Raw genomic sequence first — 24,798 nt, 5'->3', positions numbered from 1 at the left:
AGCTGTAGTCGCCATGTTTGGATAAAAACCTAAGTGATTTATACTTGGATTACTTCTAAATCCCATGTTAAAATGTACAAATTAAACTCGATGTGCTCTTTTGCATCTAATAAAAATGCATGAAGCGTGGCTGGTGACTAGACACAGCTGATAACTGCTGCTGCTGCTGTCATTAGCCTGCCCGCGTGCTCATCCCCGCACATCGTATCTGCGCAAGGTCTGGGTCTCCTGGGATGTTTCGCCGCAGTGGTCCTCACCCAAACAAACACTAACGCGGCGTTTCGTATTCCCGACACAGCCTGAGCTCAGGGCGAGGAGTTCCAGCTCATATCTTACACCTACTTTTTTACAGTTTTCTGTCGCGCTCTTCCTACAGATCAGCTCTCTTCCCGTCTAGCTGCTTTCCCTCTAATTTCCTCTTTCCAGTCCTCCTACCTTCTAGTTTCTAAATCTAATATCTAATATCAGCCAATCTCACACAGCAAATTATCCCATTACAGCGTAACTGTGAATTATTCCAACTCACCACGGTGTAGTAATTTGATTAAAATCAAAGAGGACTGACCTTAACCTTGCTTTCTGTCTCTGGCTCCGTGTCTGTGTTTCAGCGCGTGTGTGTGGGTGTATTTAAGCGTGGCTCGTTCCATAGCCCCTAACTGTACATGACCCAAAAAGCTCGCTAATTGCAGGTGAGGTAGGACACAGCAGCTGTTCCCTCAGTTCTGCCGCCCTCCTGTCTGAACTGCAGCGGGGCAAAAAATCAGCCGCAGAGCCTCCAAGTTCACCTGCACGACCGAAACGAGCCGTGCTCTCTTTGTGTTTTCTGCCACGAAACAACTAAATGTGTTTATTTATTTTTTAAAAAGCGGCCTAAATCATGAATTCAGATTGGTTCATGCTACTCATGTTAACAAAAACACTCCAAAAGGCTTATCAATCAAAACACCTATCCTATCTTTGTTCATCGATAATATATACAGCTGACGAGAGTCAAAAAAGAAAGAAATATTACATTATTACATTATTGAATAATAATTCACTTTAGGCCCATCTTGTGTTTCATGGTGCACATTTTAAGCTTTGCATGTCACATAACCCGTCAAGACCAAAGTTCATGCAACATGAACGACATGAATGGATGGGGCTGTACCTCAACATGATGACAAAAGGAATTTTTCACATTTTATCTGTTGGGCTTCAGACTGATGAGGAATCATTTATTTTAAACAGGTGTGTCATTTCGTAATGACTGACTTGCAGAGAGGAATGATTAATAAATGGTCCTTGATCTTTTTTTGTCTTTTTCAGCACATATTCTATTAAATCTACTCGTTGCAGACCTGCTGTATTTCCTGTATTATTTTTCATCCACTCCCAGCAGCTAAAAAACTAAAAAAGGTTCCAAGGTTTTTAAGAGAAAGACACGCTCGACTTTAAGATTAAGGCAGGACAAGTTGGTTTGCCGATACTTAAGCGAAACCACCGTCTTTTCGTGTATCCCATCTCAGACAATGCAAAGTTTGCACTTGTGCGACGGCCTTGTTTCAGACACCGGTGAGGCAGATTCATGATGCATATCATAATTTGTGTACTACTACTGCTTTGCGTTTTTTTTTTGTTTTTTCTAATTATCCAGTGTGAGTGACTGCAGACTTTGCCCTCCTTGTGTTTTTATGTAAGCGTATGTATAAATCTGCAGGGAGATCTGGAGTCAGAGTTCATGTCTATTATCAGTGTGAACTATCTCATACTCTGTTAGTCAGCTAATTAGTGTTGCACTGTCTGTGTTGTGTGACCTTTGACCTTTGAATAAAGCTTTCTCTAATTTAAAGCTCTACAATCAGCCTTTCAATGCAGCATCTCTGACTGGCCTTGACTGGTGTTATGTGTTGGGATGATTATTTACTACAGCATAAATATTTGCAGGTTTATTAATTTGATATTAATGAAAGCCATTAAACTTAATCATTTTGGTGCAGAACTCCTCAAATCTCCCATTGAACCAGTGTCAGACGGATGTTAATCTTAACAGGAACGTCAGCCTTGCCCTGCAAATAGAAAAAGTCAACAGGATTTACCCCGCGACGTGTTTGTGGTGCCTACACACAAAGATTTGTGTTCGCTTTCACTTCGGCGAGGTCACCGAGTTTAAACAATGAGAAAATCTTTTTCTTTTTTACTTTTTTTCATGTACCTCCACGCCAGATGGGGGCGGTGTGTCTCTGTTTGAATCGGGGCCCCACTCCACTCCCTTTTCTCTCTCCTCCTTCCCCTCATCTTCCCGTCCTCGCCCGCTTCTCTTCAGTGATCACAGCAGTGCTGCAGAGAGACATGCCAGCCACTTTGATCATCACACCGGGGGAGGCGTGAGTGAGAGAGGGAGGAAGGGATGGATAGAGAGAGAGAGAGAGAGAGAGAGAGAGAGAGGGAAGAGGGAGGGACGGTGCGGAGACACCGTGCCGTGCAGAACGCAGGACATTGAGGCTTATGCCGAGCAATTTGACATTTATTCCACAACTGATGGGATGGCAGGTCAGATACCTAACAGAGGGGCAAATAGGAAGAGAGGAAAGAAGTGAACGGATCACAGAAAAATAGTGAGAGACTAGGAAGAGTGTAGTAGTATGGGGGTAAAATGGAATAAGAGAAATACTGGACAATTTCTTTTAAAAAAGTGCAGTGTTAATACACATGTTTCTGCAAACATTTTCTACAAAGATTCTCTGCTGGGCTTCTCGTTTAAGCTGCTGAGTGTTTATCGCAAAAAAATGGTCCATAAATTAAACCTCTAAATGAATCTAATTGGCCACAGTGAGTTGAATGCAGACTATCCGGTTGCTTCATTTGCCTAAATTAATTCCAAATAAAGCTCGTATTTGCAGCATATTAACTAATTTCACAAAGCTTCATCGCCATTATTATGAAAAAATAAGTCGACAAATTTGACTTTTCGTCATTATTGCATGACACGCTCTCCTGCAATACTCTGAGATGCAATTAGCTGGTGGACAAGGAAGATTTTGCATTGCACCTCTAAACTAAAGGGTTGAAATGCTGATGATAAAGCTTTATGAACAAATAACTGCTTCAAATATAACGGTGGGCAAAAATATCGATATGGCAATATATCGCAATATTTTTTTTCCGATACAGTATCGATTTTCAATGTCTTAATATCGATTTTAAAGGAAAAAGAAAAAGTCATGTTTTGTGATGCCTTGAACAACTTCTGCACCTCTACCACCAGTTTTTCTGTACAAGTGCAATAAATTGGAAATGGATCATTTGGCTTAATCCTGATTTTTGACTCAATTTGTCCAATTAATTATCACTATTCTCTAATGCACACATATACAACTTGTATTTTAAGCTACATTTCAAATTTCCGAACTACGGACTATGTGGAATATTGCAATATATTGCAATATGATAATATCGCAATAATGTATTGCATCGTGACTCAAGTATCATGATACGTATCGTATCGTGAAGTCCTTGCCAATACCGATATACAAATATTAATACTAAAACTGGCCACCGAGAATCTTAAGATTCAAACTGATTTTGAAATTGGGTTTGCATCATCTAAGGAGAGTCCTCACATATGATCTCAAAAGTGCACATGCTACAGAATTGGAAGAATCATGGTGCATCATGTGTTATTTGGATTATTTTGAGATGCGAACTAGATGGAGTTTGAGGAGAAACAACCTGCATAAAACATAAGAAGAAGGCTCAATGAATAAGGCCAAGAGAAAAATTGTTGGGGCGTCTATTCTTGAAGTGAGAGTTTTAACATCTGTCAAGAGTAGCATGCTAGCTAACCTCAAGAGCTACAATGGTAACTGTTGCTTGGCAACATCATCGCCTGCTCAGTTTTCTTGGATGCTCTTTCATCTCGTTAGGGATGATGAAGGTTTTGACACAATCAGAATCTTACAAAACCAGGTTTTAAATCTCATCTAACTCTCTCGCAAACTCACTGGGGTTTGCACAGACCTGTACACCCCTCACACCAGCAGACCATCTTAGCTGAACATTGGCACCAAGCCTAAGCTAAGACTGAAGTGCTCCTCTTATCAGAATATGAGTCTGGTAACGCGCCATTTGGATTTCAATGTGGGGCATGCAACAACAGCATCGCATGCAATTAGATGCACTTACAATCAGTCAGAGGAATTTGGGTTATGATGATGTATTTGGCTACAGCGGTGTTACGCCTCTGTCCACCCAGACAAGTTGGCTGGCCTAGGAAATCTTTCTGGGGGTATAATCAGTTTCCTAAGTGACCGTATACCTACTTTCTCCCACAAATATTTTGTTCAGGCTGGCTCCCAGACTACTGGACTAAGGGCTGAATCTGAAATGAATCCTGTCCCAAGCTGATCCTCCCTGGTAACACTGTGTTCTTGGACCAAATATAATGCAACAAACACGCGTTCAGTTCCCTACGGGGGGGTTCAATTTTTATTCGTCATCAGGACTTGATGCATCCAAGTTCAGAATCATTCAGTTTTGGCACCTTGAAAGACATTATGCTTTTTTTTTTTTCTTAATTCTCATTTACAACAACACAACGCCAAACCAAAGAACAACAAAAAAATGAGATAAAGAAAGAGACTAAGGCTGTGTGAGAGTTCAAAGGAACCGAGAAAAAGAAAAAGAAATGAAACGTCAAACGAAAAGGCAAGATAAGATTATCTTCTGTTTTAAAAAAGCATTGATACGTTCTCCAAAGTTTTGTTTTCTGTTTCAAGCGTAATGATGCCCCACCCCAAATTACCCACTCGAAAGAAAAAAAGAAAAGTTCAAAGAAAAAATTCAAATAGACACAGTACTGTAACATTAATTTCTACTTTGTCACTCCTACCGCCCTTACATGGTATCATTGTTCAAAACATAGGTTCCTTAAAAGCAGATCAGATGATTTTGATTAGCATGCATGTAAATTCTTAATTTTTTTGGAGTCACTTAGCTTCAGCTCGCTGGTAGCCATGTTCTCTCACGCACTACTTTGTGTCTTTGGCAGTAGTGACGTTTCATTGTCCACAGTCATCTTCAAGTTTGCAGAGAGATCCTCCATTACCCAGAGTTCCCTCTTCACATTACCCCTTCATGGGGCCAAAAAACAAAACAAATCAAAAAAAAAAAAAAAAAAAAAAGAAGAAGAAGAAGAAGAAGTGAGGTCAACTTTCGCCTCTTCTTGGCCCTGAACAAAGATGGCTGCCAGGGTTTTGACGGAAGGCCAAAAGATTTTTTTCAATATATATATATATTTTTTTTATTTTTTATTTTTTTTGTCATTGTAAAAGAATGTGATAATGTGTCTAATACTAACCAAGACCAGTTTATCAACTAGGCTCAAGCCTTCGACCGTAAAACGAGTCGCGATGAATCCTCCGGCATGGTTACGTTTCCATGACGACTTGATTTAGTTTCACAAGTCATTTTTTTCTTGATTTTTTTTTATTTTTTTATTATTTTTTTTGCGTCAGGGAAGTCTAGTCATGATTTAATAACATGTATATTCATATATTTATATATAATCAATACATATATTACCTTGTGTTTTTTTCAGTTTTTCTTTTTTTCTGTTTTCTTGCGGCCTGAATTGCTCCCTGCTAAAATTCCACACCGCAATGGTTCACAGTATTAATGTGAATAAAGAATGAAATCAAGAAGATACAGCAACTAAAGAAAGGAGTGGGGTTTTAGGGGAGTTGAGGGTGTGTTTGTGTGTGTGTGTGTGTGTGTGTGTGTTCGGGGGGGCTCGTGGTATGGTAGTGCGAGGGCAGGTTGGTAGGCAGGGCAGAGGGTTAAACTACGCCCCCTTTTTTTTTTGATCAGACTGAGGAAGAGTAAAAAATATAAAGTTCGCCTTTAAACAGGCAGTCTGGACCAGCCCACCACTCCACGGATCCACAGCCCGGAGACAACCACGGTCCACCCCACCCCTTAGTGTCCTGAAGCCCCACCCCAGCCCTCCCACCCGGTTCCTCTTCCCCCATCCTCCCCCTCAAGTCTTTACAAACATGTTCAAAACTCATTAAACAATGGTTCATGGGAAAATCATGCATGTTTCTTTTTTTATGCATTTTTACTCCATTTCCTTTTTATAAACAGTGATTATCTGAGCTGCTGTGGAGTGCTCAGAACTTCCCCTTTCCCCGCTTACCCCGCACTCCTCAAGCTATCCGGTTAAGCCCTCTTTTCATTCTCCTTCTCTTTACACCATGATCTGTCTTTTGCTGCTTCCCCCCAAAGTTCCTCTGGTTTTTGTTCGTGTCCTTGTCTGTTTCATACAGGCGTGGTGCGCCGGTTGGCGGTGTTGCTGTGGCCGCCTGAGTCTTTCAGGTCCTTCTGGATGCAGTTATGGACCTGCAGGAAGTTGTGGTCCCTCTCTGTGGAGTTATAGGTGGCTGTTGGGGTGCCCGTTTGGCCCTTGGGCAGGGTGTACATGGACAGCTCCGTGGACGGCAGCGTCCCGAAGGCCTTCAGGCCGACTGGCGACGCCTCGCGAGAGTGCGAGGGATCCGTAGAGCGGGACGAAGAGCGTGAGCGGCGTCGATAGCGGTACCGGTAGCTCGGGATGCGCGTGATGGCCGCACCTTGGAGGTAGTCGGCGGCTCGTGCCCCCACGCGTAGCTCCCGGTGCCGGTCGATGAACATGTGCACGGCCAGCACGCCCACCATTTCGGCCATGATGAAGGAAAGGGCACCGAAGTAGAAGGACCAGCCGTACGAGTAGCTGTTCTTCTTGGAGTCACTCTTGGAAGGGTCCCCAGCGTTGGCTGATATGTACACAATGATTCCTATGATGTTGCTGAGGCCTGGGACAAGGACACAAGGAGGAGCATTATATCAATACGGAACTACATCCAACTATATTATATCCATATTAACAACAACATGGGCCTTCTGAGGGTGTCCTGTGGTGTCTGGCGACCGAATGTCACTTGATCAACTTGGGATCTAATGAATTTGGAGGCCAGGTCAATACCTTCCATGTTATTTTTTATTTGAGTTGTTCCTAAATGGTTTTTGTGTCTGTGTCAATCTGCATCCAGCTGGGGAGGTTGCTGCCATCAAGGAATTTCATTACTATGGTGTGGGGGTACCTGGTCTGGTCTAGGTGGGTGGTACATGTCTGGTAATATTTACACGAATGCAGATCCAAAAGTTTGCCAGAAGAACATTGCATTGTCAAAAGATGGTCAATGTCATTCACTCATGTCAGTGGTTTTAATGTTATGCTTGATCACTGTATACTTGGCCTTGAATAGCTGTATCTTAAAAGAAGTAAAACTAAGAAATAAAAACACAGAGGCACTAAAAGCTGCAGCAATGGGGCTTCAAAAAGTCTGTATCTACATGTTGCCAGTGACAGTACCGTGACGTTCTGGTACATTTATGAATCTGGAAAGACCACATTAAATCTCTTTGGGAGATATTGGTGGTGAGGTCAGCATGTACTGTATTTACAATGAGATTTACTATTAGTAGCAGCACAGACTAGTCAAAATACACAGATATGCATGACCTTGTTGTACTGAACAGTCTCAGCAACTTGTGCCCCGAGGGGAAAACATGTCAGTCACCACCTGCAATGCTTAATGCAACTTAAATGTTGTCACATCGTTCTCAAGCAAGTTTGTAGCACTATGTAAGATTGTACTACAATGACAATCTTTTGTCCTGTTGGACTTCACACAGATATCAAATTCACAATTGTACCAGTGGAGTCTTTCAACTTTTGGGCAACATTAGTCATTAGTCCAAACTCAGACGGTTTTGTTCATTCAAGACCTTCTTCCATGAGTATAACTGTTAACTCCTTCTGACAACTGTGTTCATTCCCAATTTTTCTTGGAGCTGAAGATGACTCATGTAGACTTATTTTGAGTCAGTATTTTGACGCATGTAAGTCTATTGCTTGATTGAAATCTCAATAAAGTCAACAATTGATCCCAACACTAAGCAGGTGAAACCATCTTTGATGATTAAAAGGCTTTTTAGAATTAACTCATATTTTATGTTCTGAATGCATACACACCGATCAGCCACATCATTATATAAAATTGATCATCTTGCGACGATACAATGTTCTGCTGAGAATCTTTTAGACCTGGCTTCATGGATGTCTAAGTAACGTCGACATGAATCCACCCACCTAGACCAGATCAGACACCCCCTCCCAATAGCAATGATGGTGTTGATGGCCTCAGACACCGACACAAAAATACTTTAGGAATAACTCAAAAAACCATGAAGAACAGCGCAAGGGCGTTGACTTGACCTCGAAACTCATTAGATCCCCAAGAGATCAAGTGTCTGTGGGAACAAGCCTGATCCACAGAGGCCTCTTCCCTCAACCCGCAGGACTCAAATGCTCCCACCAACAATACTATGATACCTCAGGACACCCTCAAAAGGCCCATGTCCATTTTTTGATGAGTCACAACTTTTTTGATTAGTTAGATATTAGAAGCTGTGGTCATAATGTTATGCCAAACTGATGTACAGGATTTTCCATTAGTTTAGATTTAGAAAAAAATAAATAGGTGTCACTCACAGAGAAAATGAGCACAGCTGATGAGGGGGCACCAAAAAATACTTCAAATAAATCACTAAGCTATTAGTAGACGTGTGTGTCGAGAACAACAAAGTGAACAGAATTAAGCAGAATTAAGCATAATCGAGAGCACATGTTTCCAACTCATCTGTGGCTACTGACATCCACCCCTTTACTTGTTCCCCGGTTCTCTTTGTGCTTTCCTTTCATTTAAACTAGGGCAGATTTATTTCTTACGTGCCATTTGTATTCGTGTCTCTGCGTCGCCGCGTTTCACCCTCCTCAGCTGTTCCTACTTCCAGCGGAGCTCACATTCACACCCTCTGTCAGTCTCTCTCATCAGTGTCACCTTTTCCCTCCATCTCACTTTCCCTTTCTCCTCCTTCTATTTTTGATCGTCTGTTGTTCTCATGCATCATCACTTTGGCTGAGTGTGGACAGAAATCGACGTGGACGGGCGGACCGGCAAGATAACGAATGGTGGAAATAATACTGTATGAACGCGGAAAAGCGGAGTGATATTTGAGCACTGTGAGGGTCTGATTGAGATAGATCAGAGCAAAAGAGTATCAGGGACACCTTATTTTTAGAGTGTAATCCCAGTGGCCTCCTCTTAGCCTAGCAACAGGGCGAGAGAGAGAGACAGACACAGACAGAGAAAGAGAAACAGAGGGAACTGCATCTCTCACTTCTGACTTGGAGGGGAACTAGTTATCTAGCACAGCACAGTAGGCCATGGCCTAGAACCATAAGACACACATGCGCACACAAAACCGCAACGATGCTTAGGAAAATGACAACCTGAGCTGTCTTAGACTCTCTGTCTTTATCCCGAGGCCACGTCAGACGCTACGCAACACATCACCGGGTGGTCAACGAAGCACCATCTCGGCTTTGGCCTGTGAAGTTTTGTGACTTGTGCTATGACCAGGATCTTTTTCACCTCTGTATCTTTGGATACAGAGGTGAAAAAGATGCTTTTTCACCTCTGAAAGGTGCTTAGATTTTTATGTATTATAAACCGGAATAAGGGAGGTCACGCAATACAAGCTGCAAGGTTGAAGCTTTGAGTCTGCTGTCAGTTAAATGTAGGTTTTTCCCTGATTTTGGTTTGTTTCTGAAAGTAAAAATGATCCAATTTATATATTTTTTGTAATAATATTTGCTGCAATGTATATCAGACTCAACATTTATTAACACCAGTTGGCAGATTAGAGTAACGCGTTACTAATACCCCTTTCACATTGAAAATACCGGGTTGACACGAGATTTTCGCGTCGACAACGTCATGCTGCCGATGTTCATATAAATCATTGGGTCGCACCAAGTGCCCGATATCTGCTGCCGAATTTCTGCCGTTCAAAGATCGTTCTCTTATGGGAGTAGACCAAAACTGGGCTCTGTTTTTGAGCTGCTTGCAGCCCTGGAGCTTCTTACAATGACTCAGAATGACAGGCCGTCCAGTGACAAAATCAGATCGCGACAGGCAGGTACATCAACGTCATCGCGTAAATTAGCAGCATTCCTGTTCACATTGAAGCTGAGACGCTAAAAGATTTCACATCGTACAAAAAATGTTTGTTAAAGGGGCTTTAGTAACGCGTTACTCTATTTAGACCATTTATTTCAGTAATGAGTAATCTAACACTTTAATATTTCCAAACCAGTAATCAGACTAAAGTTACTTATCCAAGTCACTGTGTGTTACTATTTTTCCCATTTTCCAATGCAGAGACACACACATAAACAACAATGGAGGGAGAGATACATGTTTTCAAGCTGGAACCACCACCACTATTTTGAGTTTGTGTCTAAAGCTAAAAAAACAATATTGAGTTTCACGGTAGACAAAGTCCTATCTAGCTTCAAAAACACAACGCTGAATTTAAAGAAACATTTGGAGTTGCAGCACGGCACCATGAAGCGAAGCAGAGAGCTGCACCTAATGCAGGAAGTCCCCCACATTGGTGCAAACCAGTAAGTTGGGGAGAGTTGAAGAAGTTGGTTGGAAATTTAAGCTAAAATTGTCAAAAATTTAATTTTTTAAAATGCATTTTGCATATGTTAAAAATGCACTTCAAATAAAGTGAATGTAACTAATTAAGTAATTTATAATCTAGTTTAGTTACTTTTAAAAATCAAGTGATCAGTAAAGTAACTAACTTGCTTTTAAATGGAGTAATCGGATTACTTTTTCAAGGTAACTGTAGCAACGCTGCCAATGGCTAATATCACCTTCATCTGCTGAAGGTGTAAATAGCCACTGGCTGCTAACGACTTAGCCACTGCATCACATCATAAAATTAGTTTTTTCAGTTTATTCTGTTGCATCCAAGTCCCCAAGTTTTTATCGATTACCTCATCAATGGTGACAAATAATACGTCATATCATTCCTTATTTCAACCGACATCCCATCCAGCTGCACCAGTTTCTTGTTTTACTCCCTCCCTGCCTCCCTCAACGGTGACTCTTTCTTACTCCCCTCCATCCCCTTCGTACCTGCGGAGACGAAGAGGATGCCGGCGCTGAGGATGATGTTGTGTCGTGACTTGTAGAACTCGCTGGCAGCGATGCACAACCCCCCCATGAAGAGCAGGATCACACTCAGGATGGGGAAGATACTTGAGGCTCTCACAGCGCCTGGATGCACACAAATCAGGGCGGAAATGGTTGTTGGTTATTGTCACCACTGTCACGGATGCTGAATATGTGATTGCTATGACAAAGAGTATGACAGGTGAGTTAATAGTAATAAATAATAAAAAAAAAGCCGACTAGGATGGAACACATTTAATAATAGTTGATAATGAATCCTGGAAGGAGAAATTGCAGCAATGTCACAAGACATACCCTGCAAATACAAGCCTTGCAACCATAATCTCCATAATTTGTGAGAGAAATGCCAATTTTCATTACGAGTGTCCACGTAGCTTATGCATTCATCTGGTATGTTGTCCGTTTAGAAAGTTCAAACACAAAAGTACCTTTTGTAGCTGTAACACTGTCTCAACTATTATTCTGCGATGGTCTGTGGAGATCCTAGGTTCTGGAGGGTCCCAGGAAAATACTTATGTACCAGCTCCATTGTAAAGACTAGTTAGCACTAGCCAAATCTGTCATTGGGTGGATAGAAGTCGACAATTATGTGGTAAAAGTCTCTGATAACGTCACTAATGAAAGGTGCCAAGGGTGACCCAATCAGTGATTAGGTTAAGGGGGACATCAACTGAATTTCCTGTTTGCTTTTGTTAACTTTATGTTATATTTAAACCTGATTGATGATCTGGAACATTTGGGTGTGACAAACATGCAAAAAAATAAAATAAATAAATCAGGAAGGTGGCAAACACATTTTCACACCACTGTAGCCTGTGTAACTAAGTCAGAACCATCAATAGCATTTAATAGCACTTCACAGTGTGTTGTAAGATGGGAAAAAGTGGTATTTCTCTGAAGCCTTCTCTGTGTATAGCAGCTAAAGGTTCAATAACTTTGACAATAAAATTCACCAGCAAATTGTTGATGTGCAGCCTCCTTCTCTCTGTTACTGCAGGACGTCTGGTGAAGATGTTAATTGACTGTTGCCTCCGCTAGTGCTAGCGGATGCCTTTTCAGATGAGCATGCTTTGTTGTATTACTTTGTTGTAGTACTTTGTTGTATTTCACGACTGACTAACATATTTTGTATCCATGTTTGTGGAGTATTGTTGATGCGTTGTAGGCCTTCATAGGTTTAAGGGGGTTTATGGAGCCTGGAAACAAGCCCTACCTCCCCCTGTCTAAAAAACATTTGTGGTGAAAAGTTGGTCTCTGTTGGGAATTCATTACGCTCTGGCAAAGATCTCCCGGGCAAGTCCAACTGTTTGTGCCACGGTGGACGAAAAACTAAAAGCGACAGTTAGCTACGCACATCACCTAAACACTGTGGAGTTGAATCTCTTCCCAACAAAATGGTTTTGATTGACTGTAGAACTATCTAGTTGAGTGCAGAGGTTCTGTTTTCTCTGTTCCGGGTTGAAGCACGGCCCATAACAGAATCCTAATGGTGCGTTACCAGGCTCATAATCTGTTAAGAGCTGAGCATGGCTATGCCAGCCTAGGTTGCCATTAGAAAAAATGCCAAAATGTAGCCATCTGGGTGCCACCAGAAGTCTTATTTTCTTTCCATGGAGACCCAAACAATTGCTTGGTTTGCCTGTCCTGGCCTGTTCGCCCCTGGTGATGGTATCTACCACTTCGAAGTACATCAACAAAACGGTTAGCTGTAATGTGTAAAACGCTTCTTCCGTGGTTAAATAAATAAGATCTATCCTTCAATGAACCTCCATCTGTCTCCCTGCATCGGACCCTTCTCTATCGCTCCATCTCTGTAACTCTCTGTCTGTCTGTGTCCTCCTTCTCTCCCTCCATATCAGTCTGTCCATCAGCTATCGGCCTATTTGCCCTCTGTGCGGCAGATTTGCTGATTGGCCTAAGGCTTGTCATGGCGCTGCAGCCGTTATGAATCCGCACGGTCTCTGAAGCAACCAATGTCACATTCCCAAATTTGTAATTTCTGGCTTTGTCACCTGAGTAAATTATACACGGCCTGGCAGAAAAAAGAAAAGGTCACACATCCTAATGTTTGGTTGGACCACCTGTAGCTTTGATTACAGCTCGCATTTGCTGGAAGATCTTGTGCTGATGATGGGAGAGTTTGACCGCTGTGTAAAACCTTCTCCAGCACATCCCAAAGATTCTTAATGGGGTTCAGGTCTGGACTCTGTGGTGGCCAATCCATGTGTGAAAATGATGTCTCAAGCTCCTTGAACCACTCTTTCACTATTTGAGCCCCATGAATCCTGGCATTGTCATCTTGGAACATGTCCATCAATGGGAATAAAAAATCCATTGATGGAATAATCTGGTCATTCAGTATATTCAGGTAGTCACCTGACCTCATTCTTTGGGCATAATGTTGCAAAACCTGGAAATGAGCAACTGCAGCAAACCCAGATCGTAGCACTGCCCCCACAGGTTTGTTCAGTAGATACTAGACATGATGGGTGCATCACTTCATTGGCCTCTCTTCTTACCCTGATGCCTCATTACAATGGTTCGCCAAGCTTTGGACAGTTCAGAACCCAATTTTCTTCTTCAATTTTTTTCTCTGATTGAATTATGTCAATGGAAGCACGGGATGTGTCTTTCAACATGGTTGCTTAAGAAATGATAAGCTACTAATTGCATCAGTTGGGGTTAAATAACTTGTTGCCAGCTGAAAGATAATCAGTCTTGCAGTAATTATCCAATAAGACGCTCGTACCTATTTGCCTAGTTAAATCCAATTGGTACTTTAATATATATATATTTTTTTCACCTGATGATTGAGACCATGAGTCATAAATATTGGGACAAGGAACACATGAAGTCTTATGATGAGGTATTTAACTAGCCTGGAAGCCAGCCCAGAGTTCCACCGTCCACAAAAAGGTCTTATGCTGTGATGGACAAAAGAGTACCAGCAATGAAGTCATACATATCATCAATCACAAGTCCCACTTTATTATGTTACTCTTGCTTGGTTAGACAACCATGTGGGTGTCTATTCAGCGAGAAAAAAATGTTGAAAACCATGCAAAAACTGGTCAGAATGCCAGTAATATTTCCAGTGTCCATTAGCATGGTTACTACATTGGATCAGGCTTGTTCCAGAGCATCCCATGGACACTTGATCAGTTTGGTATCCAGTGAATTTGGAGGCCAGGTCAACACCTTGTGCAGGTTTTCACATCTTTCTTTTGAGTTACTCAGTCCTTCTGATTGACTCTGGCCCTGGGCTTGTGCACATATTTCACTTGTGGTCATGCATTTCGATAGACAGTCAAATTTGATCTTCAATAAAGAAAATAGCCAAAGTAGCAGAGTCTGGATTTGTAATATATCTCAGTTAGCCTTCACTACTTGTGCAACAGTGGTATTTGAAGCCAGTTCAACGAGGACAATGTCTTGTCCTTGGTATTGTGTCTAATTTCAGTCACTTTCTATCTTGATATTTTCCTCCCTCTTTTATTTTTCCCCCTTTCTCCGTCTCGGTAGCATAGCTGTAATGTGATGGTTTCATTCAGTGAAGCAGATCAAATATTAAGGTGACCTCAGAGTTGGCACAGCACCACGGTTCTCCCCCCTCCTCTTCCCCCTCCTCCCCCCTCTTCCATCCTGTTTGTTTTAACCCCATCTCCTCGTCTTCACTGACATGCACCGTCAGGGTAAATTGTCTTGAAGGTGGAAAGCCCCTCCTACTAGGTTCAAACCCCATGCACACACAGATACACAGACACACTTCTTTTTTTTTTTTTTTAAAGAGTAAGTGAAAATACCTCCTGTCACACACACACAGACCTGAACCACGCTTGATTTATCACTCAGGTGAAAACGCACACTGGCTGGCTGAGCGTCTCCGTTATATTGAGTACACAGAGAGCAAACGACCACGGACAGCACATAATATATGGCAGCGCTGTTGTATTTTGTAATCAAATTTTTATCGACTGTTTGCTAAGCCCCATCCACTTTAGTTACCGTTGTTACACTTGTCAAGCTTTGCATAAAGTCACAGAGAGAAATAAGACATGAGCTTTCATTTCAACCCACAGACCGGTTTGGCTGCACACAGACTTTCTCTAGCTTGCTGAATTGTGCTATGAGCTGTATGTAATTTTTTTAAAAAATGTCTGGCTTTAACTTTTATACATTTTCCTGCTCTCAAGGCAGGTGCTGATTTACTAGAGTTGTGACGTTTGTGAACAAACCGGATCTCTTCAACGACTCTTTGAAACGACCAGCATCAGCAACAATTCACTATTTATATGGTCAACACTGGTGAAACTCATGGACATTGTTGAACTGCAAACAGCGCAAATATATAATGTACAGGGCCAAAAATAATTAATTTCTTTTCTTTTTTTCTTACTTTTTAGAAATTGAGATAGGGGTTATTATATGAGAGGGAATTTTAATTTTAAAATTCACAGGTCACGCACAACAATTAATTAAGCGTTTGGATTTCACGGTGTAGTGTTCACAATTATGCAATGCTCAGATCTGATGAAATTTTAAAAATGGGTAAAAATATAATACCCAGCAGTAGAGATCGACCGACATCGGCCAGCCGATATTTTCATTTTTCACTGGTATGTATGTATATATATTTTCCCCCTGCAAGCTTTACAGATGGGTGCATCCACAGGTGCTGCTGGAGAAGCTGCAGACCTGTGCAGCCCATATATATTAGTAGAGCAGAATTCGTGCACCTGGAAGCTGGAAAATGTTGGTACTCACAGATGTGTCAAGCACATTGGTTGTTTTTATTCTTGCTTAAAAAAAAAAATAAAAAATTGTTACCATTGTGTCATTTTTGTCATGTAAATGGAGGGCGAAAACGCAGTATTGGCTTCATATATCGACCGATGCTGATGTAAAAAACATCAGTATCGATATCAGCCCTAAAAAATCCATATCGTCGATGTCTACTCAGTGTATATGATGAAACAGGAAGTATCCCACTAAATTAAGAATTACTGCCCCTGCTATTTTTCAGGGTTTTTAGTTTTTAACTATTTTCTTTTTGTAAAATATGGAAGCATTCAAGTGAAATCACTGATGGAGAAGGAGACTAGGTAAGTTTTACTTCCTCTCACTCCTTCTCAAATATATTTTATTTAACTTTTTACTTTTGAATATATTCAAATCAATCATCTGGACACACTTTTGTGACGACAAAAACGTGAGAATAGGTCCTCCCAAAGAACTGACCAAGGCTTGATTCCTGGATTAACACAGAGGTCTTCACCAAATTTCCCACGCAATAAATCTATCAAGAATCCATATTTCAGAATAATAAACGTCTAATCTTACCCAATCATTCCTGTCAGTGATTATTTCCTGGATAAAATAAGTTACCCCCAGGCTGACATCTTGAATATAAACAAATATCAAAATGAGCCGGTCCTTTGAACGGCTCTTTAAAAGGAACAGATACACAATATCCCTTCAAAGAGTCTTAAATCCCATCTCAGTAATTTAATTTGACATGAATATGGATAGAAAGTCACTTTTTCAAAAACATTCACACGCTCGATGGGAAAATTAATCAGAGAAGCTGGTGGAAAAGTGACGAGCCGGAACGAGGGATTTCAACAAATACAGGACAACGGACGAAAAAGGCGGAAACTGCGGCGGAAAGACGAATTGGACAAAAACGCAAGATGTACAGTGGGATAAATGGGGGAAAACGTAAAGAAAAAAGAACCAGAGAAAAAGAAACGAGAGATGAGGGGAAAAGGGAGACGAGACGAGAGGAGAAGCACGAAGGCTGCAGGGCTCCGCTTCTCTGTGAAGCTGCTTCGCCTCGAGCGATCGCTGTCTCGCGCTCTCTCTGCCTCCCTCTATCTCTATCTCCCTCTTTTTTCCCCCTTTCTGCGTTTTAAGCAGAAGGCAGGGAATTTGAAAGGGAGAATTTTTAAAATGCGCCGGCCTCCAGGCGCACCCCGCCACCAAGCACATCACGGCGCAGAGACGGAGGGAGTCGAGTTGAGAGTGAATGAGATTCAGTGGCAGCTGCGTGAGGAGACGTATACAGTATGTTTTTCGGCTTCTTTGTCGAGCGTGCTTCAGGCTGCTGTGGGAATTGAAGGTCTGTCTTCCGCGGGTGTGGATTGATGTCTGCAAACTTGAGACCACCCTGCCTCATCACACATTGCACCAAACATACCATCAAGTCAAACTTTTCAATACCTACTGTGGGAGCGAGAGCAAGGTACATAATAATAATAATAGTAATAATAATAATGCATTGGCTCTATATAGACCCCTTCACAGTTTGGAAACAATGTGACGTGTTTTGAGGGGCGGGGCTTAACTGGAGGCAAAAGATCTGACACATTATAGCTTGTAAACGTTAGCATATTTCAATGTACTGTTTTGGCAAGAATGGACGAGGCAAACACATATTTTAGAGATTATACTAATACACTCACTCTCTGAGACGGTGAGTGTTATTTTAAAAAGTTGACTGATGGGACCATTCATGCGTAACGTAGTAAATGCAACTTCTGCTTGGACACCTCTGAAACACGCAAGTAACGTTGCATTAGCTCACTGTTAGCATTAGCATTAATAAGTACCAAGAATCCCCCAAATAATGATTAACGTAATTTGTCAAAACGTCTATTGAGTGAGTGATGGACGATTTGACAGGACTGTCCACCATTCAATGGGCAGACATTTACATGAACCTCATAGAGAAACAGCGTCTACACTAAAGAAAAATTGAAGGCATACAAATTGTTAGACAATGTCTTGAATGGACATGTGCAAGATTTGTAATAGAAGAATTTGAGCAATGACTTTTGTCCATCGAACGCAGAGGGGACAAAATCTGGTCTGTCTTCATCAAGTGAAGCCTCTCGAACAAAGATATTACAAGAAGTAAGTGGAACCACTGTGGAGGGTAACGTAGGCTAACGTTGGTTACCTAGCGGTTAGCATTAGCATTAACATGCAACAAGAATCCCCTCAATAAAGATTAATTTAACATAATTTCAGTCAAGATTTATTCTAACCCATAACGTTATCTAGGCTGAAACTGATGATTGTAGTCTTCTCTGATATGATGTGTGAGTTGTTGATTGTCTCACTCTAATCTTTTCCTTTAATCACCAAAGTCACACCAAAGTTTTCTACGACTGGCAGTGTCTGGTATGTGATAAAACTTCAAGTTGGTGTTTTTTATTTTTCAGTTTTGGCACCAAAAAACACAGTAAGACGACATTTTATTTTTGAAAGTGAAAGTGTTCGCCTCAAACTTCCTTCTGTTTTGCCTTTAGCCAACATTGTGACATCACAGTGACGTAGGCCATGAAGGGGTCTGCAGCATTGCTGTTATCATTAGATGGTCAAAGCCCTTACAGTTGAATACATTATTCATCCGCTTGCCTAGTCTCACCCTGGCGGTGGTAAACTACCTCAGTAGTCACAGCTGCTCTGGGACAGACTGACGGAAACTGTCAATCACCTCTTCGACCACTATCAAACTCATTTGCAATCTTGCACTAGTGGGGTTACACACCGGGAGCAGGGTGGGTTAAGTGTCTCACACAAGGATACAATGGACAAAAGAGGGACCAAACCTTTCGGTTATCAGACGCCCTCCTGAGCTACTGCCACCCCAAGAAAAAGAAAGGCTGTTAAGGGACGACTAATGGTAACACGCTGAACTCCAAGAAGAAGGACGCTGTTGTGCATTGTGTACACAAAAAAAGCATGCAATTAACACAACCAAGTGAGCACACCTGGAGCAGTGGGCTGCTTTACCAATGTACCTCAGCCAGGGACATAGAAGGGATCTGGGTTCCTATACGTGTAACATATTCAAGAAATGTTCTTTGCCAGTGCCTCATCCAGTAGGAAACGCACTCCGCATATAGTATTTGTCGAAAATGTGCACATACTGGAACGTTTACTTCTTCGTAAGACACGCAATATCATCCATACACAATGTATCGTGGGGTCTCTGCACAAGCGGTGAATCGAGAGTTGTTTTTGTCGATGTGCAGCAATGATGTGAAGACAACGAGCCAGTGTTTTGCTGGGCTGGATATGAAGCTGATGATACGATGCACATTCATCACAAGATACGCCAAAGTAATCTGAATTAGCATTTTGTGAATATTACTACCCAGGGCAATCAACACTTGATTGTCAGCATCAGTCAATCCACCCAATATCCATACCGGCTTATCCCGTCGAGGGCTGCAGGGGATTCAGCCTATATTAGCTCATAATTGAGGAAGAGGTGGTAAACCCTGGACAGGTCACCTGGCTGCTAATTATCGGCACAAAGGCCGTTTGTAATATTGTTTCTATGCTTCCCCGTTGGATTATGCACTTTTATTGGTTTATTGGTGCTGTTTTAAATGAGATGAAAGTTCTGAGGCTTTATAGTGTTATTGTACACAGAGAAGCAGATACACAAAGGAGGGAGGAGGGAATCATGATGGTCACATCGCTGCTATTGATACTCCTGTAATAGTCTGTGATGAACGTGAATAATTTTCTACTCTGTGATGTTTCATCTGACCAAAAAAAAGCTGTCTTTCCATTACACTTTTTCACAAAATAAAAGCGATGCTTATGAAATTTCAAGTTGTACACTTTTCCATTGAAAGGTGTTTTTTTTTTGACTGAAAGACTTCACTTTGAGGAAGATGGACTTCAAACGAACTGGTCACATGACCCGCTGCATCATCTCTGGTGACGCCGAGTTTTTTATTGCTTATTCCTTCTGTCATTTTTACAGGCATGCAACATGTAGCTTAATATGCACCGATCAGCAAAACAATGTTCTGCTGGGAAACTTTTGGACCTGACATTCATGTGGATGTTACTTAGACATGTACCACCCACCTAGACCAGACCAGGCACTCCCACTCATTGATGGCAGCAGCCAGGGCTCGGCGGTGACCAAAAATGTATATCACAGTATTTTTCAAGATTCTGACAGTATCACTGTATTTTATTTATTTATTTATTTTTTTTTCATGTATAATCACGTGTTTACAAAATCTTCTACTGGTTGAGAGAGATTAAGGATGGACTGTTTTAATGTGATGATGAGTAAATATTGTGGAATAAACAGATTAGCATGGCCCTGTGTTAGCACTGCCTGCTGATGTGGAAATATGGGGACATTTACAGCTCAGGTACAAAAACAAATAAGTAAAAGAAGAATTAAATGTTATCAAGATGAAATCAACAGGGACATTTACAGTTTCATTTATTTTAACATATTTAAACATATTTAAACTGCTGTGCCTGTAACGTCAACAGCAGTGCGACCGGTTACCGTAATAACTGTAGTCTGCGCGCAACAGTTTTTTTCTCATTCATAAAAAGCTAAAACTGGGGACATTTTCAGGGACAGCTTAAGCGGGGGGACAGGTCTTCCAAAACAGGGACTCTCCCCAGAAATAGGGGACGTTCTGCTGCTTCATTGTCGGACCTTTCCATCTTCACCACGCCTCACAGTGACACAGTCGCACCGTACATAAACAGCGTCTAAAACAGTGTCTCGTGGTCAATCAAATACATTGGTATCCTGGTATATTAAAGATTCATATCAGAACGAAAAAAAAACGTCACAAAAAAGGCACAACTGTTTCAGAAGCACAAGCGAGACCTACACGATGCTAGGAAGCTGGTCATAATGTTATGCCTGCCTATACATTGCGAATCAGAAGGTAGAGAGCGTGAGCACACGCAGACAACAAGCCGCTCTGCTCTGTCTTTCCTACAGTCCTTCATCTTGCCTCCCTTCCTCCCGGTGCTCGGCTGGTTCCGCTGCAGTGGTGCGTGTTTTTAGATGTGCGCGTCTCCGGCTGACTTATGGTTTCATTAGCTGCAGCAGAGGAGAGCCTTGTAATTGCGGCTGAATTATAGAGGCGGGGGCGGACACCACCACGGGAGCTCCCCACGCACAACTCACACACACAACCTACGGTGTACACACAATCTACGGTGCAGCAAACCCCCACCACCATTACTTTGTCACACACACACACACACACACTAGCTCAACAAGCTACAAAGTGAACACACTCATCGATCAGCCTGCCACCTACTCACCCTCCAAAGTGGGGTGTTTCCCATACACACTGCACACAAGCCGTGCAGTAACAATCTGCTCGCTCGATCTTACCCCCCCTCTCTGCACAGACACACATCAAACTTTTAGTACACACACACACACACACACACACTTCGCCCACGTGGGAGAGCCCAGCAGCAAAGAACATGTGGTAGTGGGAACTCAGCAAAACAGCTACAGGGGAATAACTATCTGACTATGAGTGTGTGTGTGTGCGTGTCCATGCAAGGCTGACAAACGTGTTTACTGCGAGAATCATTTTTAGAAATGACAAACTGATCTCATTTAAACGGACAAAAAATAGAAAAAAAATCGTCTCCGAGCGCACACATCAGCTGACAGATGTGTGTTATCACAGGAGCGTAGCACACGCGCACAGTTGGGTGGGGGGGGGCTCGCGCAGCCTGCCAGTCATTATCATGCCGTATTACTCATGTAAATCGTGATATGCCTCCACGTCAGAGCAAGGCCTCCGGATAAAGCCGCGGTGACCTCAGCAGAGCCGGCGTGACGTCGTCAGCGGTGACGACGTCACGGCGTCTTCCCGCGCGCCGAAGTTTCGGCTTCGCGTACGAGCATCCGGCTTCTAATTATAGCAAAAGCCGGGACTGCGCACGGCTTCCACTTTCGGAGCGGTTTTTCGGGGGCAAACCAGGACCCTTCGCGTGCGCGTCGAGTTTCTATTTTGGGAAACGAATCACGTTTGAGACCTTACGAGTGAGGACAGTTTTTTGGAGAGTCCTCTCGTCTTCAGATTTTCATGCTGTTCTTCTTTAAAGGTCAGAGATGTGACTAAATTTACACGTTTACGCAAACACTCAACTTTGAGGCCTTTTTCTTTCTTTTTTTTTTCTTTTCATCCGCTGCATGTTTAAGAGGGGGACATGCAAGAATCCGCCACAACATTATGACCATGTTGTGACAGTTCAGTGTTCTGCTGGGAAACCTTTGGGCCTGGCATTCGTACGGATGTTATTTAGACATGTACCACCCATCTAGACCAGAACGGACCAGGACCCATAGCAATGACGCTTCTCGATGACAGGATGCAGCCTGACACACACACACATAAAAACAGTTTAGGACCAACTAAAAAAAAACAGCACAAGGTGTTAACCTGACCTCCAAATTCACTAGATCCCAAACTTATCAAGAAAAATAGGTTTTGTGTGTGTTTGTAGTACTGAAGAGAAAACATGTATCTGGTAGTCACCACCTGTACTATTTAGAGGAAGGTGAACTTAGTCGCTTTCTTTTAAGTTTTAACTGACTTATATAAAGTCAGTAAATACCAGTAAAAACTCACATTTATTCAAAGATGTTCTGTGGAGTGCGTCATGGCACCATGAATTTCACTGTACTCTAATTAGGGATCAAGTTTTTTTTTTTTTGCCTCCGATCAATTACTATTGGGTGTTGGCTGATCTAAGTCCCAATCTGATTTCCATGTTTGCACCATGCAATTATATCAAGGATAAAAAATGGGGCTGCTGACGTTAATGCAATGTGATAAACTCCATAACACTCTCTGCAACGTTTTTCACCGTGACTCTGTCTTGAGGAAACTGTACTCTTCTTTTAATTCAACTCAATTCAATTCAACTTTATTTAAATAGCGCCAATAACAATACAAATTGCCTCAAGACGCTTTATAAGAACTGGCCTGAAACCTCCAGAACAAGTCAGAAGGTGACAGTGGCAAGGAAAAACTCCCTTTTAACAGGAAGAAACCTTGAGCAGAACCCAGCTCATATGCAGGGACCCATCTGCCGAAGGCCAGCCGGGTAGAGAAGATAAAGAAAAGAAAGATAAACAAATGTCTGTCATAGATATATATACATCGGACTGAAGGAAACACGCAGAATCTAATGATACAAGACATAGCTGATGATCTTATGTGACAGTTTGAGAGTATAAGAGGATTCATGGGCAGGTTGGTGAACTGTTCATCCACGCAGGAGTGGACAACTGGAGGAGGCCATGAAGACTGGGCAGGTTTTAAAAGCAGGGTTCGGTGTTTGTTGTAGATGTTTTGGTGCAGCCTTTTTTCCTGGGTGCACTAGTACCTCACCAAATCCACATTACGTCATTTGAAAGCTGCAGCCTAACTGAATTCATTACCCAGAGCAAAGTTCTGTAACACAGCAGGCATGTTAAGTATTGGGAGATTTTTGGCAGCTTTGCCACTAGCCAATTGCCATTTAAACAGAAGAAGAAGTTTGGACACTACGGGGATATGATTTCAGCTTAAAGCAGACCAAAAACAAATAACTGCAAAAGAATGGGCTTGGCTGAAGCCCAGTACTGACACCGGCCGAGACACTCCTAGCTCTGTCTCACAGTATATGTAACCATCTTATATCTCCTTGATGTTTACCACATTTCTAGGTTTTCTGGTGGTATTTCGGCTTATGATACTGCCAGAAACCCTCCATCATTGGGGTGGATTTAAAGTCCTCTAAAACAAAGTGCAAAGCACTGTTCTATGGCGTCTTTATCGATCAAAGCAACAAATGAAGGGTCACCTCTTCGAGCATCGGTTAGAGTTAAGATTAGGCAGCAGTTGCGATGTTTAGAATCAAGGACAGAAGACAAGAGGACACACTGAATTTCAATGAGGGCTCTCGCAAATATAGCAAACACAAAAGTCTCTCTGTGTGTATATGTATTACTGGGCCTCGTTCAAGCCAGTTAGGGCCAGTGCTGAGCTGTCGGCCATATCTAATCCCATTCATTGGCCTCATGCATGACACAGCGCACATAGACACTCAGGACTCACTCAACACCAACACACACTGTGTGCTAGAGACTTCACACCCTTCCCCTTTTTCGCCACTTCCAACGCTGCAAACACACAGCAGTTACAATGGCCCGCTTCAAGTGCACGAAATAGAGGTTTAAAAGACGTTCTTTAATGTGTCCGCACATACTTCCTCCTCTGATCCAAAGCCGAAGCCGACTCTATTTCAGACCATTCTCTAATTGTGTAAACACGAGTAAATATCGTCGTCAGTCATAGTGTCGTTTTATGGTGCACGGAGACACATTTTGTCACCTAAAGCAACAATACAACAAACAGAAGCTCAGGTTTCAAGGGCAGCGAGCGTTCTCGTGCAATAATAGCCGACAGTGCAAGAGATATGATGGACAGTATACTATACATCAAAAAACCAGCGCTATGTAGGACATCACGGTCTCAGCAGGCCGAGGTGAATGCTATGTCCTTGTATAATCTTTGCTTTCAGGACAGCTTGTGACTTTAGCTGCAGACCCAGTTTGGGATTCTGTCTCATGCAAATGTTTGAGCTAAGTCAACGTTCTACTTCCACACGCTCCACTAGCGCCCCACAACAGAAGGCGATGTTTGTAGACCTAGATGCACACACGTGCATATACCGCACAAGTATTTCAAACTGAATTGAATTGGTTTGTGCAAAATTTGTCGGCCATGCTAATCAAGGTGAATGTAAATTCTGGCCCCTGTATCCTCTATATTATGGTGTAGAGAAGGATTTGGGTGGTGTCTCTAGTCCTCTTTCT

General features: G+C 42.2%; 1 protein-coding gene across 1 annotated transcript in view; it reads right to left on the bottom strand.

Moving 5' to 3' along the window:
• Positions 1 to 4,439: 4,439 nt before the first annotated feature.
• LOC125003866 (voltage-dependent calcium channel gamma-2 subunit-like) overlaps positions 4,440 to 24,798 on the bottom strand; it is a 75,165-nt gene continuing 54,806 nt past the window's right edge. The window contains exons 3-4 of the mRNA XM_047578106.1: positions 11,073 to 11,213; positions 4,440 to 6,830 (exon numbers count right to left, since the gene is read on the bottom strand). Coding sequence (XP_047434062.1) covers positions 6,298 to 6,830; positions 11,073 to 11,213 — 674 coding nt within the window. The 3' untranslated portion in view covers positions 4,440 to 6,297. The remainder of the gene's footprint in view (positions 6,831 to 11,072; positions 11,214 to 24,798) is intronic.

Source organism: Mugil cephalus, chromosome 2 (genome assembly GCF_022458985.1).
Source record: "Mugil cephalus isolate CIBA_MC_2020 chromosome 2, CIBA_Mcephalus_1.1, whole genome shotgun sequence".
In the NCBI taxonomy this organism is placed as follows: Eukaryota; Metazoa; Chordata; class Actinopteri; order Mugiliformes; family Mugilidae; genus Mugil; species Mugil cephalus.
This window is presented reverse-complemented; position numbering and strand designations above follow the sequence as displayed.